The sequence below is a fragment of the Fistularia commersonii genome, chromosome 9 (genome assembly GCF_037954325.1).
Source record: "Fistularia commersonii isolate RoL2024-O1a breed Wild chromosome 9, RoL_Fcom_v1.0, whole genome shotgun sequence".
In the NCBI taxonomy this organism is placed as follows: Eukaryota; Metazoa; Chordata; class Actinopteri; order Syngnathiformes; family Fistulariidae; genus Fistularia; species Fistularia commersonii.
Window position 1 is genome coordinate 10,768,561 of NC_141292.1, and position 17,380 is coordinate 10,785,940.

A 17,380-nucleotide genomic window follows, 5' to 3' on the forward strand; every position below is an offset into this window, starting at 1 on the left:
TGGGAGATACACATCGTCTGCAATGCAGGGACAGTAGAATTCTTTGGGGTCCTGGGAGCCAATTCTTGCATTCTTGCGGTTTTTGCGTTTTTGCGTTTCCAACGGAGAAGACGCAAATGTGACGGTAGTCACGTGATCCGCGGCACGTGGCTCTCGCATTCGTGCTTAAAAAAGACACGACCAATTTTAGTATTTTTAGTTTTAGTAGTTGGCTGTTGGTAATGTTGCTAACTTTATTCGCGGGGGGCACACTGGTGCGTCACAGTTTCTCCCTCGGACGGTGATATTTCCCAGAGTGGCGTTTATATCAAACGCCCTACGAGCGGAGGTGTTTAGCCCGCGTCGCAGAAGTGTTTCTTAATATTTACAAAACAGCTAGCTAAAGGAACGAGCCCGCTAGTTGCTTAGCATCCATGGAGTGGCTGAGCAACAGCGACGGGTCTGGATCTGGGTGTAATCCTGCTTCAAACGCCAGAACCTGCAGCGGCGTCCCGTTTCGTCAGCAGGTAATCACTGCCGGCGACAATTTGACTGTTTACGAGTAACTCATCATCACCTGCTCTCTCAAAGATAACGGTGTTTAAAGAATGCTAACAGTTAGCTTAGCCAGCTCGCCTGTCATTGCCACCTACTGTATCACATCACTTGGCAACTTGCGGGTAAACACTGAAGCTTTGGGATTTCCAGCACCGTTAAAGTGACCTAAAACCGATTGTTTTGCAATAGATCACAGTGCGATGGCTCTGTCGGTTGGTTTTAAAGCGGGGTGCAGCTGCCATCCTCTGTTGACACTACTGTGACACAGCCAGGTTTGTTAGGAGCCACATAGCCACTCCAGCCAATTTCTTCTCCAACGCCCTTCGTGTTATCAGACTTTGCTGAAATCAGATCTCTTTTTAAAAAAAATAAGAGATCGTCAATGCTGGGCATAGTGAGACTCGATTAACAGGCCAGCATCTGGCACCTTCCCTCTCTTGTAAATCCCCAGGCTCCTGACATTCTCCTACAGTGACAGATGTGTTTATGGAAGAGGTATTTTTTCCCGTGACAGATCACCGAGACAATCATGTATTTATTTTTATCCTATGGGCAGTGACACGGGAAAAGAACAGCATGGTTTAGTCCCAATGGTTTCAAATCCTACGCACGCAGTTAAAACACAGATTGTTAACAGGGTTGATATGAGTACTGGAGCACCAGTTTATTTTTGTATGCCAAGAGACCAAAATCAAGAATGGTTAATTGGATTGTTACTGCTCCGGAAATACATAAATGAAGCGCCTAATAATTGTAATACTCTGGACATTGCCTGTTACTTTAAAGTAGTATCTCACTGTATGCTTTAAGTGTCGCATCCTGAATCTCGATGCCAAATTTGAGACCAGGATCGATCTTGCAAACTGTTTTTGGATGTTCCTAATCATGTCCATTGTTCCAACTCTCAAAATTGAATTTCAAAAAGGATCAGAGAACATCGCCATCCTTTCTAAAATGAATTATGATCTGGAACATTGTTTTGTTAACATGGCTCGGTTGATATATGTTTTTTTTTCTATTTTTTTTCCAAAACTATAAACCAATTCCTGCTCTGTTCTTTTGAAAAGTCCCTAACAGTTTATTTTGCTCCTGTGTCCCAGCCTCCATTACATCCATTTACGTCACATCAGACACAATCACAGACAAGTGATAGTGCCATGGCGTCACTATGCCAGAGCCAGCAGAGGTGTGTGAAAGCCTCCATCGTGTCCAGCTGGACTCTGGCTGAGGCCCAGGACCGGCTATGTTCTTTAGGGGTCCACAGCTCAGAGTCCCTGGAGCAGGAACGTGCTCGGAGTCTGGCCTGCCCCTCAGAACTGTCACACATCGAGGAGGAGTGGCGCCAAAAGGAGAGCCTGCTGGGAGGTCAGGAACCCAGCCGCAGTCCTGTGCTCGGTGCTGTTGGAAGTTGGGATGTCTTTGATAAGGTGAGTGGCCGTGGCTGAAGTGGGAAATTAACATTAAACGGCACTTAATTGAAACCTGAATGGTGCCATAAATAGGTCTTTTTAAAGAGATGATCTAATGTGGCATTATCTTTTGTAGTTATGTTATGACTGACATCATTTGTATAAATACAATTTATGGCAGAACTCTATCAGGGCTCCTATGACATCCCATTCTCAATCCATAGACATTACAATGGCGGTGCAATACCCCATTCCCTTCTAGCAACATGACCTTTCACTTTCATGGTCTGGCTTCCCACAAGAATTTGGACTTCTGCATGATATTTTTTATCCATCCATCCAGAAAAGCATATATAGGGTCAGCCAGGTTGATGTTGAGACAGAAGGCCTGCTGCACTTCCAGAGTCCAGAGGCGGCAGTGTGGTTAAAACTACCCCCTCTGATTCTTAGCGTAATGCATGGTGATGTTAGGAGTGAAGGCAGCTACTGTGCCATAGAAACCTAATCCACAGTAATAATAATTATAACTTTCCTTCAAAGTGCTGTATAAGTGAGAACGGAGGATCACAGGACATAGATTATATAGAAGATACATTCCACCTGTCCTTTAGAGAGGGATGTGATGGGGTTAGAGGCTCCCAGTTAACTGCATGCAAGCTTACTGCATGCACATACAGCTTTGTGCTGATTTCAAGAACAGACAAAATTCTAGACCTCTGCAGGTATTAAGTCAACAAACCAATGAAGACGTTCACACACTTAATTTAGCACTTGGTGACCTGCCTCCACAACTTAGCATGGTTTGTAATTTCTCTGCAAAGTACCTGTTGTATTGAAACGGTCAAAATGTTCGATACTGTTTGGGGTCAACAGAGCTTTGACAGAATTCACTGGGTTCTGCAGAAAACCAAGCTTTCATTAATGTTTGTGAACATGGACTGCGTGGCAGGGTACAGGGGCCTGAATGGAAAAACTTGATTTATTCTAGTTTTCTCCTTTACATCATCATCAGTAACTCTCTACTCACTTTTTCAGAGTATAATTAATATTCAAAGTAAACCAGCAGAAATGGATCATGATAAATGCAAGACGTATCTTCAGAAGTATGAGCAAGAGCTCCGGCATTTTGGTGAGTGACACATCAGGTCAGAAATGGCTTTCTCTCCCTCGGGGTGGGGCGGAGTGGATTTGATTTTATTGGAAGAAGGCTCGTAGCTTGTCAGTTACTGTGTGATTTGAATGTTTATTTTTCTCATTAACGAGCCATACAATCAGCTCTTACATTATTCCAAGAATCAGCAGCCAGTAAAGTAACAATTTGGTTGGCAAATTGGCATTTGCCAATTTGCATTTTGCATTTTGGCCAATACTCTGAATCTTCTTAAGGAAAAAAATAATTCAAATGAATTCAGAGGTAATGATTCAGATTTTATTTAATAGTTTGGAAACCATTTTTTTCTTTTTCTTCAACTTAATTCTATAATTGAAATTCTGGGGAAATTTCAGAATTCAATTGTAAAGAATCCCATCACGCATTGTGGAAGCAGCAGTTGTAGCCATTGGACATACCATGTAATAGCAGGCACTGCCAATCAGCTTGTGAAAAGAAGGGCAAATCCCATTAAGAACAACTTGCCTCAGAGACAAGACTACCTTCCTCTTAAAGGGGACTCATTTTCTATGTTACCTTACCATTCAGGACAAAATTACTAGTTCTTGGTTTTGCATTGTTGGCCTGCCATAACCAGCACTTTATGGTCCAACACTGTATTAATCTTTCAGTCACTGTGTTGGCTGAAAGATAAATCTATGGATTGATCCATGACCAAGATTTAATTGTTTATTATACATGTCACTATAAAGTTTCACCAAGTCAGCGTGACCTTAGTTAAAGTGCAAGATTTCTGATGGAAGTCTAAATCTTCAGAACATCAACACTGATCAATTTTTATTGGACAGGTATGTTGCGAAGATGGGACGACAGTCAACGGTTTCTTGCAGACATGCCTCATCTCATCTGCGAGGAAACAGCCAACTACTTAATTTTGTGGTGCATCAGGCTGCAGCAAGAGGGGGTAACTAACTGAAGATGCATACTTTTGTTAAAAGTATGCTAATGCAGTTGATGAACCATTTATACATATACATTATATTTATTTTTTAATGTTTTAATTTCTTTTTTCCTTGATAGAAAGAAGCACTAATGGAGCAAGTAGCGCACCAAGCTGTAGTCATGCAGTTTATCCTGGAGATGGCCTCAAACTCTCAGCAGGATCCCAGAGGCTGTTTCAGGCAGTTTTTCTACAAAGCCAAAGTAAGACGCCGCTACCACCCAGAGCTTTAACATAAATTAAAAAAAAAATTAAATACATTTAAGCTCTCATTTGGTAACGAGTTCAGTGAACCCATATTAAGACTGATTGTCGTTTGTGTCAAGAAGAAAGCCTGTTTTTCTTTATGCTTTGCCGTGTTTCCACAATGGTGTCCCCTTTGCTGCTTTGTAGGAAGGACAGGACGTCTACCTAGAAGTCTTCCATAGTGAGCTTGAGGCCTTCAAATTCCGAGTAAAAGAACATGCGGTCAAGTGTAAAGGTGACACAGCCAACTACAATGAGCTGCAGAGCAATGGCAGAAGCTGCAGGCTCGACCCCAAAGAAGCCCAGGACTGTTTACTTCCTGTAAGTGTCTTCTTTGTTAAGGAACCAATGCAAAATATTTACTTGTAAATCTTTTGCTTGAAGCCATGTTTAATTCTAGTAAGGTTGACTTCCTAGCATTTTAGGTGTACTGCTTGATACAGTTCGCACTTCCCACGTGAAATGCTACCACTGGCTCAAAACACACGGTTGCAGTTACATCACACAACTGTAGGGTGGCACTATTGAGCCAATGTAAATTTATTCTTGACCTGAGTTGGCTGGGCTTGTTTTCAGCTGCCTTCTAGATCGTGTCTTATTTTCGAATGTATTATTTATTTCTCCCGGTGTCATGGTCAGTCATATGTGTGTGTGTATACATGAAGGAGGGGGGAAAGAGGGGTCAAGGATATAGGAAAAGGGCAGCTTAATGCCAGAGTTTTGACAGCAGAAATTTCATTTTTTATTATTGGTGTACGTTTCTGTTTTCCGACTCTTCCTGTGAGTGACTGCACTAAGTTGTTAACCAGTATGTGGAAAATGAGTCAAAGCTCAGCTCGGCTTACATCTTGAAGGGCCGGCAGCAGAGTAAAGATGCACACACCCAAGGAGCCGGAGCTCAGGTCATTGATGTTATTGGTACCAAACAAATATTAAGTAAATGCACATTTACAGTTAACACTCAGCTTTGTAGTGGCTTTTAAACCACTCTCAACACCCAAGAAACTTCAAAATTCCTACTTTTTAACTTGGTTCATGTCTTAAGGTAAAAATGGTTATTTTTATCATGCCTGTTATGTTTCGATCTTGATATACATTTCAAGGTTGGCTCAGGTGATCTGACCTAAACAATTGTCATTTCATTAATTACATATTTAAAATGTTCATAAATGTTTCCTGTCATTTTACCATAAATAGTGACTCATTTTTTTCTGATTTTGTATCAAATATCTCACTCCTGTCACTTCTTGCCAACTTTTCACAGTCTGCCTCGACCTGAGCCCCTTCATTGCTAGACAGGCTAGTGTAGTCCAGACGTCAGGTGTGTCATTTATCTGCTTCACAGCTGACTGATCATACCGTTACAGAGGATGCGTCGCCTCATCTTAATTTATTCAAGTAGGTGTTTGAGCACATAGGAAGTGGTTTCTCTAGATCTTAGGTACATGCACAAGGACACACACTGAGCGGCGTGTTGCTCCGGGGCCTTGCTCGGGGGCATGTCTGAGTGAGGGGAGAAATTGTTATTCACAAACCCAAGCAGAGGCTGTCAATAGAACAAGTAGAGGCAGAATGTTAAAAGATGTGTATCCTGGTTAAAGTCCTCCTCAGCTGGATCATTTTGCATTGCCTTTCCAAGCTGCTTGAGAGGGAGCTGATGACATTTTATCAGGGAGAAAGCATCCCACTGTTGGATGTTGTATGAGGAAATCACATCAACGTTCAGATGAAGCTTTAGTGTGAAAGGTGCGGGACGGTCAGGGGATCTCCTGCTAAACTCTAGAATTGGGATCTGTTCAGAGGAGGCCTTTGGTAAAACAGAGCGTATGACTCCTCCTCCCCTCAGTCGGCCCCATGGCTTGACAATCTGCCAAACAGCGACTCAGAAAAAGAAAAAACGCCTCCTCCTCTCGCAGGGAACGCATTGCTGCTCAGGAATGCGCCGCAGCCTGTTAAAACTAAATCTTGGCGGTCCAGTGTTCATTTCCCTCCCCCTGTAGTAGTTTTCCTCCTTTTCACTCCAAATTTCCTCCATAGATAGAACATGTGGAATTACTACCAATTCTAGGGAAAAAAATTGCCGACTACTGTCAGCTTGGAACACATGAAATGTTAGAGGCAGAATGCATTACATAAGGATTATAATCTTCTAACTAGGTAACACTAGGCTTATCCCTTGCAGTCTGTCTCTCTCTTCCCCACTACCTTTAAGCCTGTACTTTTATTCTATTATTTTCATTCTGCATTACACATACCAAGCTGTAAAGGGCTTCAGTCATCATTTAACGTGACCGTTTCACCTCAGCAGGTGAGGGAGTACCCTGTGACACGCTGTTTAGATGCTGGACTGTGGACAGACACGGTGAAGTGGACAAAGGACGACGCAAAAGAAACAGATGACATGCGCATGATGGAGACCTCCTAGGGACCCCAGGGTTGTTTTCTGCTTTTCTTCCGCACCCTCCCCCCACCCCCCCATGTGTGAGCAACCAGAGTTGTAAGCGCTCTCCACGCCGCAGACCAGGCTAATACCGCTGGAGCAAAAGAAGGAATAAAGGGAAGTACTCTCGGTACGTCACATTTTGACGTTTTCCAATCAGCCCCTTCACACTACAGACAGTGTTGTCCCATTTTTATTTTTTTTTATTTTTTTTTTTTGCGGTGGTGAGTTGGCCCCGGGCATACCTTCAGCCAGCTATGTGCATAAGCTGTGCCAGAACCCCTGAATTTACAGATGGTGACCTATTTGAACCTGGTTCCTATTTTTTTCAATCAAATTCTTCTGATTTAAAGGGAAACCAAAGTAACCCATCAGAAATCCAGACAACACAAAAGATGTAGGAATGAAGTCCCAATGTTTTTGTATTTGGTATTTGAGCAGACTGAACATGTAGTCCACTACACTGTTGTTGGGATTGATTGCGTGTATTGCCAAGGAACAGATATTCTGATGTTACTTTCTGAAGTCTCTTTGTAGCCAGAGTAGTTTTTTTTTTGTTTGTTTTGTTTTGTTAATTTGTTTTGTTTATTTTTACCATTATGCCCTAAATTGTAGGCCTTGATATCTACAGGAACATGTTTTATGTGCGTGCCGGAATGGGGATGAGGCAGACCCCACCTGCGCGTGGACCTGAAATGCACTCCCAAAACAAGTGCCCAGCGTTTGTTTCCACCATGTGTGGAAATGTCCAACTCATTGTATTAAAAACACTGCCAGACATTGTCTCTCAGCTCAAGTTACACCCTTGTGTCTCAAGTTGCCGTTTGGATTGTAGACATGCTGGTGTCAGCGGGGTTTAAGTCACCGGATATTACAAAATCAGATGGAGTACAATACTTTGGAACTCACTGTAAGAATTTTGGCTGATTAGGTGGCATAACCTGTTTTAATTATTTTGAAGTCACTTATAGTCGGGCTCTTCAGACCATGTTTGGACCCACAGTTTCCCTAGAAACAAAGTTGTTGTATTGTAATGTTTGGGGATATGTTTTTTTTTTCACTGGTGAGCCCGTGCTTTGCTAAGATGAAAAAAAAGCTATCCTAAGCAAGCAGCTGTTGCCATTTGCTACCTGCAGCCTATTAAATGCTTGCTTGCTTCAGCCAGTATTTTAGACCACAAGGAGGAGAGTGGTAATATAGTTTCTAATTGAATGCCTCACATGCCGACATTAAGGAAGTGTTACATTTCGGCTTGAACCTCTGACTTTTCTGCAACACACTGGCCCCCTTGAGTTCGGTGTTCGATTCACTGGTTAGAGCGCAAAATACAAATAGAATGTGCCGATGTGCAACTCGACCATACACATACGCAAAGTGCCTCCTGGGTGGGTTGTGGTGGCCACGCTTTAACACCGTGGTTGCGGTCACATTTGTGTTTTTTCTGTCTGACACTCAAATCATAGTAGAGTAACTTTAAAATGTAGGTTTAAAAAAGAAAAGTAATAAAATTAAAAGTCAGAGTTCAGTGCAGCTTTTCCAAAAGAGATGGAAGTGGTAGCGTGGGTGAGCGAAAAGCAGAGTACTGTTGCAGTTGAGTTGAACTCCCTTCAAAGAGCCCAAGACAAGTCAGTGCACCCAACCACCACCACCCTGACCACCCCGACCTCCTTATGGGGGAAGCATGACATCCAAACTTGGCATCTGTCTTGAATAGCCCTAACTGTGTGCTCTGACCTTCACAACTTCAATGAAACTGCAATCTTTGAACTCTCCCTCAAACCCATACACACCACCCATTATAAATACTGGAGTTTGTCACTGGAATATTGTCTCCATTAAAAAAAAAAAAAGGGTGAGAGTCTTTGTGTTTTGACAGGTTTGAAAGAAAAAGTCTAGAATGATGCCTTCTTTCCAAAAGGCAGGCCGGTCTTCATTCTCTAAAAATTAAAGTCTTTTCAAAGCTGTTTTAATATCTTTTAGTGTTGTCTGGAACAGCTCGGAAAAGGCAATTTAAACCAATCCCGTCAAATGTAACCTCCTTCGATAGCCTGCCATTACCATGCATGTTTTGATCAGGAAGTTGATTTTTAAATGCCAATTATATAATGTCCCCAGAAACTCCCCAGAATTTCTGTAGAGGCACTGTAGTCCATGCAAACATAACTGCATCAAAGAAAAGGTGGTTGTGCACTGGGCTGCATCATATGCTCTTTCCTGTGGAGGTCAAAATCAGGCTTGCAGAGCAATAACTGGGTGCCTATTTATTTAGGCACCTTTTTTAAATACGGTGCAACGAGCACTGATAGCACATGCCTTCTGTTGAAAGGATTTAGCATTTATTGCATGGTTCTTATCTTTGGATGCAAATATGCATTTGAGAGAAGCAAGATCAACAAGTTTTATGGGTGGGAAAAAAAGGTGATTTTAGTTCATACCTAAAAAAATGTGTGTGTGTATGTGTCTCTATACATACATATATATATATGAATATATATATACATATATATATGTGTGTGTATGTGTTTTGTGTTGTGTGACAGAAAGAGGGGGGTATAAGGGGAGGAAGGGGGGGGGTCAAGGAAATGGGAAAAGGGCTGAGCTCTTCACCAGAAAGCTTATCTGCGTGTTTGGAATGCAGAAAGGAGCTCTCTGCATCTGAATGTGTTCTGCACTTTATTTTTTTCTGTCTCGTGAAAGAAAACTCCTCTGGAAAAGGAAAGAGGTCTGAGCATTCGAGGTATCAGATTAATAGACGCTTCCTTGTACCCGTAACTTTGATTTTGTTCCCCATTTGGTTGCACTCCCACTTATCCCGACTGAGAAAAAAAAAATCAGGCTATGTCATGGAGGTTTTTTTTGTTTTTTTTTCTGCATGACTTCTAGTTTTCTTCACTTTGCACTGTGCCGCCTGCTGATTCATAAAGATGACAGCACTTTGGCAGATTGATCAGGCCCCCAAACATGATTTGTTCATTCAGCATGACTGCTACAATTCTCACCTTCAAAGCGTGGGATTTAATCAGCCAAAAAGCACATGGAAGTACGAGAGTCTGACACAAAGCTGCTGTAGACGTCCATTTTTCTTATTTGGACGTCATTGTTGTAGTTTTCTTGACTGTTTGGCTTTGTTTGTTTGTTTGTTTGTTTTGTTTTTCTCCTGAATTGACAATTAAACTATGCACACTAACAGCAGAGTTTGCATATTTCATAGTACAAATTGTCTCTGTGATGTCAACTTCCTGAATTTTACAAAGATGGGCTCCCAAGTATTGCAAGCCCCAGCAGTTTAAGTCACCGAGCTATATTCAGCAGCATCCGGTCATGTTCCTCTGTGACGCCATCTTTCTCGCCATCACAAGAAGCTGGAATATCAAACTGTGATTGGATGTCTCTACGCTTTTGTTGTCATCACCCAGCATCAGTACACTGCGTCTGACAACAGGTGTTTTATTGATAAAAAACAGGTGATATGACAATAAAAGACCTGTAGAAAGGTGTCCTGGTTTTTCTGTGGGGGTGCAATGACACACAACATCCAGACAGTCAACCCGGCTTTATTTCTACTGCACAATAAACATTCATCGACACAATTGTACCTTATTATTGAGGAGGATGAGGAGACGTGTTCAGTGCATTGGAAGTACGTGTCATCATCACAAAGGCACGGCGTGTCAACCAAGACCCGAGTGCAACAAAAATCCAGCCCCTCCATCCCAATGGTTTTCCTTCCAAAAAGTTCTTCAACAACTGTTTTGAATGGAATCTAAAAGATTTTGACAAGAAGTGTCCATGATCTGGGTGACTGAGAACCTTCACAGACATTTTTGGAATATTTCAAATGGGGTCACAACCCGTGGTAAAAGAGGCACACGTCTAGATGTGACACGATGTGGTCGCAGCCAAGAAAGGAGAAGTAATTCAAATGGCAGGAGGTGGAGGTGGTAGAGTCTTTTGAAGCACTAAGACTTGGAGACTTGGAATGGTTTAAGTGTTTAGAGATTTGTGTTTTTTTTTTTTATGATAATCTAGAATAAAAACATCTGTGGTCTGTAAAATATTTACAATCTGCTTTGACAGCTGCCGGTCACATTTTCAAAAACTGCTAAAGGCACTGGAGTGCAAAGTTCTAAAGTGATCCTTTTCTTCTTTTTTTTTTTTGCATTTCCCTTTCGAGCCCAATGCTACATACAAGTTTCTTACCCAATGAACAAAAACCGAAAAGAGGAAACTCCTGCTTGCACTAGGACTCATTCTGCTGTAGAAAAGCACATGAGAGATTCTTATAAACCCTCACTCTGTACCCAAGCCACACCAAAACCTCATCACCTACGGCTGCATCCCCCCTCTCGCTCCATAAGGCACATTCCTGGGCACTGCACATTTTAAAAATATTTCCCTTAGAAATGCTAAAATCTTTCTTCAAAAATATCTCTGAAGACTCTGAGGTGACGGTGCTGCTACAAACAAAAGTGCAGTAGTTTCCCTGTGCTCCCCACCCTTTACCCAACAATCGAATTATGACAGAAATGGGTCTCCTGTTTTTTTACTCAAGGCAGTAGATGGAGCAAACAGCTCGGCTCTTCCAAGACCCCTACGCCGCACTCTGCTTCACCGAGGGGAGTCTCTTGTGCAGATAAGCCTCCACTCTGGGCCAGATTTTATTGGTTTCTGTCCCAGAGAAGGTGTGAAGCACGCCTTTACTCCTGAGGACACAACAGAAGCGCAAATCACTTCCCGCGTTTGAATGCAACACTATGTAAATAAATCTGTTTTAGTCTGAAATGCCCACTGAATCATTGGTAAAAATTAAGTAGGACACTCGCTAAGCACATCTCTGTAGTTTGAGAGAGGCAGGTATTTGCTAGGTGGGTCTAAACCTCAGTGTCTGCACATTAGGTGTCACGTCGAAGATAAGAAAATCCAGCTTCTGGGAGCATGTGCCTGTCCTGGAGTGTGTGTGGATGGTAAGGATGGGTCTTCATTTGTGCAAATAACTGACGAATGTGATGGCAGGCTCAAAGATTAGCCACATTTTTAGACTTTACCCTATGTGAAGCCATATGTTGGGAATGGGCGTTCTGTAACTCAGTAAAACCACACCCTTCGCTGTGTTGCCTGTACTGAACCTGTAGAACTCCAAGACGGGTTCCGTTTGGGTTTCGTAGGATTTGAGTCTCCGTGTGACCGTCTCCGGTTGGTCGTCTTCCCTCTGCACCAGCGGCTCCCCTGTCACATCGTCACGACCCTAAACACACCAAAAGATAGGGCCTTGCTAAGAGAACTAGGCAGAACAGGTATCACTATTATCTGCTGAATAAGTTGAAAATCTTTTTTTTTTTAAAGACATTTGCAAAATAAACAACCAATGTTTTACAGTTGTGGTGGAGAAAGGCAAAGTTATATAAGTAAAGCTTAATAACGCAAGAAAAATGCTTAATGGTGAAATGGGCCATTGTATGATGGGACAATATGGACTGCTGGATGGAAAATTTCCACAGATTTTCCTGTTTCAAGAGAAAACGCCTTTCACATTTCCTTGCTTTTAAAAGTGACAGATTGCAATGCAACCTTTGACCCTTTCCCACTGCTAAGAGTGGTTTGACCACTCTTACTAGCAACCCCTGATTTGGGAAGGTGGCACTCACTCACGGGAATTTTGGGTGGGTTGAAGTTGATGTTGTAGACTCTGCCACTGGGGAGGTGAGTCCAACGAGAGGTGAGCCTTTCCTGGATGGTCTGGAATGGGACATCCAGGTTGATGACCGTGTCCAGGCTGTAGGCGTCATCCAGAGCTTCTGCCTGACACACAGTGCGAGGGAAACCTGGTAGAAACCGAAAGGATTTGGAGGAATTCGGGCTTTAGAGAACAAGGTCGAGAATCTGATATCTGGGCCGGGAGGTGTAGTTTTGACTTGGTCTTTGCCTCACCGTCCAACAGCCAGCTGCTCTGGTCCATCGTCCTCAGTTCCTTTAGGATGATACGAGACATGACGTCGTCGGGAACCAGCTGACCCTGATCGATACACGACTTCATCAGCAGGCCCAGCTCTATCAGACACACACACAAATTACTAAAACATCCAAAGACCTTTTTCAGATCAGAGAATCTTCCATCCTTTCTATCAAAGAAAGATGAATGGACAGATTAATTCCTTATACCGATCTCAAAATAACAGTTCAAATTGATAATGATAATGATAATGATAATGATAATGATAATAACAATGATAATAACAATAATTATGATTGTCTTCTGGTTCCTTCTTGTGGAACTGGCATTTCTCTTAGAGTTCAAATTGGTCGCCTTTATTGATTAGTGTGAATTTTCTCTTTTACAAAATTATGTTTCTAAGGCAAAAATCAACATACAGTGAAATAATCTCGGAATTCAAAGTAATCCGTTCGGGAGGAGGAGTCCTCCGGTCGTGATGATGAGATACATATTTGGCAGTGCAACGCCAGAGGTGGAAAATATTTGCAAAATGAATTTACCCGGGAATTTTAAAGAAAGAGGCATTTTCGGCTAATTTTGTGTGCTTCTGAGAACTCCTTTCATTATCTGTAGCATGGATCAGGGTGTGTGGCTATCCCTGCTGTCAGCGCACAAGCGCAAACCGCTGGGCTTCCAAAGACATCTTAAATCCTCAGATGGTAAATGTACTTTAGATGTCACAAAAGCATTTTAGCATCTCTATTTTAATTCTACTTCAAGTAACACGAACACCAGCACCGGATATGGTTGTCTGATATCACATCGTAGGGTTTTCTCATGTTGTTGTCTCATTCTGATCATTTTGGGCAATTTGCTCATCTTTTTCTCTCTCTGCTCTTTCAATTAACCTTTAAACTCACAGCTAAATCAAAAAGGATTGACAGACCAAACATTGGGCAGCAAAGCCCCACAATGCAATGTGATTTTTACAAAAGTGAGGCTAAATTGATTGCTATCCGCTGTCTATATTTTAATATTCATGTTTTTTGTTATCACATAACCCCAGGAGGGGACGTGAACGCTGATAAAGCTGCATAGTCAAGCGCAGACCAGGGGAAGGGGTGATGTAGCTAGAGCGAGCAAAAACGCTGAGAATTTGAAATGGCACGGTTAAAGCCCAGAAAGTTTATTAAACGCAGCAGAAAATACCCCTGCAGCTTCCGCTAAGATCGCTACGGCCGAAAGAAGGAATTTCCTGTCGGGCCTCGCAGATCCAAACCTGCTGCTCGGTTTGTCACAGATCTGGAAGAAGTGAACTGTTTTACAACTGAACTGTTTGCGAAGACATTATCACACAACTGATCGCAGGGTTGGTGCCTTCTGATTATTTTCCTCCCACCACCAGACTGATATACATATTTTAATATTGAAGTGAGTCACGAAGGTTGGGGTTTATGTTGATGCTTGTTTTCTTTGTGATTTTGGGGTTGCTGGGAATTTTGTGGGTGTGGTTTGGGGTGCAAGGAATTCTGTTTTGTTTTTGTTTTTTTTACCTGGAATTGAGCAGGAACAGTAAGGTATTGCAGTCTTGTGTGGCCTGGCTGTGGCAAACAGCAGCTAGATGCTTATTAAATGGACATTTAACAGTCAACCGGATGTTTTCCCTCATTAAAACGCTAAAATATGTATATCATGTTCCATGTTCTCTGCCTTTTTTATAATGGTAAATAGTTTCAACTTCTATAGCCCTTTCACACCTTGCACTTTACACTATAAAGCATTCACACACAGACCGATGGCAGCAGAGGTTTCCCGGTTTTACGATCAATATAACATATCTATCAATCTTCTCCAGCTGATGCAAAATATAGTGGATATGTAATAATTTTTTCAAATTATTTGACCCCCTTGTTCTTCTCCCCGATAATCCAACAATGTAATCTTTACAGCTGTCTTAATCTTTACTGAAGGTGGTTGGAGACCGAGTCACCTTCCAAAGTCCAGGTGATGCGAGGTCAGGCGTTTGAATTATAAACATAAAAAACTGTTCCTTGTTAAAGTAGAATAGGAGAGGGAGAGTGTGACAATGTGAGATGTGGATGCGAAGAAATAAAAAGCGGGTTTTGTTTTGTTTTCATCAGAGAAGAGCAGGAATGTAAACACTTCTCCAGTGTTTTGTTTTGTTTTTTTCCTGTCGCTTAAGTTGTTTCCGAAGTGTTGCGTTCAAGGGCTCTCTCGGTCCTCCCTCCGCCGGCTTCCCCTCCTCATCCTGGGCCCTGGCCGGCTCAAACTCACCGGTCTTGGCGTCGATGTTGGACCTCAGGACGTCCCCGCTGGAAAGGTGCTGCAGGCCGAAGATCCCGGTGATACGCGCCGACACCGTCCCCTTCCCGGAGCCGGGAGGCCCCATGATGACCGCTCGGAAAATCCTCTGGAGAACCATCTCTTGTTTAAAAAAAATATATATATAATAATAGAAAAAAAGTGACTTCCTTCCCTCCTCCGAGCGGCTGCGTCCTTTACTGAAGAGCCTCCCCCTGGATGCGCCGGGCCGTGCGCGGAGTGGGCGCGTCTTCCCGGCCGCTTCGCCTTCAGACCGTTTCAATCTTGCAAGGGAAAAAGTGCGTGGGGGTGGAGGGGGACGTCGCCTCGAGTGTACGTGGGTTGGGTTGAGTGGGGGGGGTTGGCGTGAAACTTCATTCGTTCACTCCGTTTTACCGAAGATGCGTGAATAATGACGTCATTCGCCTACGCGGGGGGGGGGGGGGGAGAGCTTGCGCGTAGAAGGGCACGGATCCTTTCCGTGAACCTGCAGATTAGAGGCGGGCAAATAACGCGAAGTATCGCGTTAACTGGCGTCCGTGAGCGTGGAAGAAATAAAGAAAGACATGAATGAATGAATAAAACAATCGTAAAACTGTGAGGAACTTTGAAGGACTTCCATGAAAAGCCACGATTTTGTGTGTGTGTGTGTGTGTGTGTGTGTGTGTGTGTGTGTGTGTGTGTGTGTGTGTATTGTTTCCCTTCAGCATTTTCACCTCTGTCACCCCATGAAAAGACAGCCAACGAAATGTGCGATTTCAGTGAAATTTTTCATCAATTGTTTTTTTTTCTTACTTTTACCACTTTATCCCTTTATTTCTTTTTATTCTTATTGTTTCTTTTAAATCTATATTTGTTCCATATGTATATGTCTGTGCAGTGTCCTTGAGCATTGACTAATGTGCCTTAAACAAGATTTATGAAGATGTGTTTTTTTAACCATCAGTGACACCAATTCACCCATGTTTCATATTAGAATCATAACTTATATTTTGATGTTTTTTTCTTATATTTATCAATAGTTCATAATACCATTTGCTGCTATCATCTATTTTTATTCTGCTGTGTGTATGCTATGTCTATTTAAAATTTACCTGCATGCCAATAAGTCTCTAAAAATTGGTTATGCTCAGCATATTGACAATAAAAACTCCTGAGTCTTGATTTATAATTGCCCTTGTGAAAGACCATAGATGAAATGAAGTTTGTTGGAGTGAGGGAAGAAGATCCACAGAAGAAGATTAGGCGGAGGTTGCTGTGGCGGCGACCACCAAATTCATGTTTATCGTTGTTTTATAGTGTATAATTGTAGGTGCCAGTTTTGAGTTCAATGGCTTCCTGTAACATTGACACCAGGCCTTTCCAATGAAAGGATTTTATTATACCGATATCTTACTTTACACAATCATTTGACCCACAGGAGACCCGGGTGTGACGTCTGATGTCTGGGCTTTAGATCCTCCAGCTGCAGGTAAACCTACTTAGTGTCTGCCAGCCCTGATTACAGAGTTGTGAGGTCACAGGGATCTCAGTCGGGGCATCTTGTAAATTTGCCAGCGATACCACCAATTCAACACAAAGTGTCGCACTGCTGCTAGATAGTCATGTCATAAATTAGAATGACAAACAGTAGATCTTTTTTTCATTATCTATGACAATCCGCTCGACAGTTAACGGTTCACAAAACGTTTCAATTTTTCTTTGCTTATCATCATAATGTGTTTATCTGGTTGAATAAAATGTCGAAAAATGCTACAAGTCTTTCCCGAACTGAGTAAATATTCAACTGTGTTTCGTGCCTTTTCCAATATAAGAATGTGCCTGTGAGGCTCAGACATTCGGGTCACTGTCAATCATAGTTAGATGTCGCCAACTGGAGTTTGTTCTGTGTAGTGTCTTCAAGGCGTTTCACCTCGCATCTTCAGTTCTGGCAGACTAGCAGAGTTTCAAAAATATTATTTGTGGGTGTGGGGGTGTGGATGGGGTTTGTCATGCTAATATGTTCATAGCTGGGTGGCAGTTGGGCTGAATAAGGTTGTTATGTTAATTCCTGTGTCATTGAGAAACAAAGATAAGAATCTCTGTAGCTCACCTGTGTTGGTATTTAAATAGAGGATCGTAAGGCTAAAGTTGGATTGTCGGAAAAACAAAAGAAGTTCTTTGGCTCTCCTGCACTGAGGTTGGGCCCGGAGTCGCTGGGACCTGGTGTGGATTCTTGACGTCTCCGGGTGACTTGTGGGGTGCAGGTACATGCGTGTTGATCCGTCTTGGGATAGATGTATGTAGGTAAAAGGTTGTGTCGGCCTTTACAAGTTTGACAACAATGGCTTCTTTGCCCCCTCTCTCAAACCACCTGTCTAGGAGGTGGCTCTCCTGTGTTCGG

General features: G+C 42.5%; 2 protein-coding genes across 3 annotated transcripts; one reads left to right on the forward strand and one right to left on the reverse strand.

The window, feature by feature from the left end:
* The first annotated feature begins 205 nt into the window (after nucleotides 1–205).
* On the forward strand, nucleotides 206–7,337 carry cdc37l1 (cell division cycle 37-like 1). 2 transcript variants are annotated; one of them, XM_086152452.1, is made up of 7 exons: nucleotides 206–506; nucleotides 1,638–1,964; nucleotides 2,982–3,075; nucleotides 3,906–4,021; nucleotides 4,138–4,260; nucleotides 4,451–4,624; nucleotides 6,612–7,337. In XM_086152452.1, exons 1-7 carry the CDS (start codon nucleotides 414–416, stop codon nucleotides 6,726–6,728), a joined length of 1,044 nt encoding a protein of 347 aa, XP_086008578.1. In that variant the 5' UTR covers nucleotides 206–413; the 3' UTR covers nucleotides 6,729–7,337. The 2 variants fall into 2 exon arrangements, with proteins under 2 accessions (XP_086008578.1, XP_086008577.1); XM_086152451.1 differs by having other exon boundaries at nucleotides 208–506; nucleotides 6,609–7,337.
* Nucleotides 7,338–10,742: 3,405 nt separating this feature from the next.
* On the reverse strand, nucleotides 10,743–15,319 carry ak3 (adenylate kinase 3). Its single transcript, XM_086152453.1, has 5 exons — nucleotides 14,971–15,319; nucleotides 12,672–12,791; nucleotides 12,393–12,565; nucleotides 11,870–11,988; nucleotides 10,743–11,446 (listed from the first exon to the last, which is right to left on the reverse strand). The coding sequence occupies exons 1-5, from the start codon at nucleotides 15,116–15,118 to the stop codon at nucleotides 11,335–11,337; spliced, it is 672 nt and encodes a 223-aa protein (XP_086008579.1). The 5' UTR covers nucleotides 15,119–15,319; the 3' UTR covers nucleotides 10,743–11,334.
* Between the last annotated feature and the right edge of the window lie 2,061 nt (nucleotides 15,320–17,380).

Excerpts from the sequence above, each read along its gene's own strand:
- cdc37l1 (XM_086152451.1), top strand. The coding sequence starts at position 414 with ATGGAGTGGCTGAGCAACAGCGACGGGTCTGGATCTGGGTGTAATCCT. Across the intron at positions 507-1,637 it reads GCGTCCCGTTTCGTCAGCAG|CCTCCATTACATCCATTTAC; the intron begins GTAATCACTGCC and ends CCTGTGTCCCAG. Across the intron at positions 4,261-4,450 it reads AGTTTTTCTACAAAGCCAAA|GAAGGACAGGACGTCTACCT; the intron begins GTAAGACGCCGC and ends GCTGCTTTGTAG.
- ak3 (XM_086152453.1), bottom strand. The coding sequence starts at position 15,118 with ATGGTTCTCCAGAGGATTTTCCGAGCGGTCATCATGGGGCCTCCCGGC. Across the intron at positions 12,566-12,671 it reads GAGCAGCTGGCTGTTGGACG|GTTTCCCTCGCACTGTGTGT; the intron begins GTGAGGCAAAGA and ends GGTTTCTACCAG. Across the intron at positions 11,447-11,869 it reads CCCGTCTTGGAGTTCTACAG|GAGTAAAGGCGTGCTTCACA; the intron begins GTTCAGTACAGG and ends TTGTGTCCTCAG.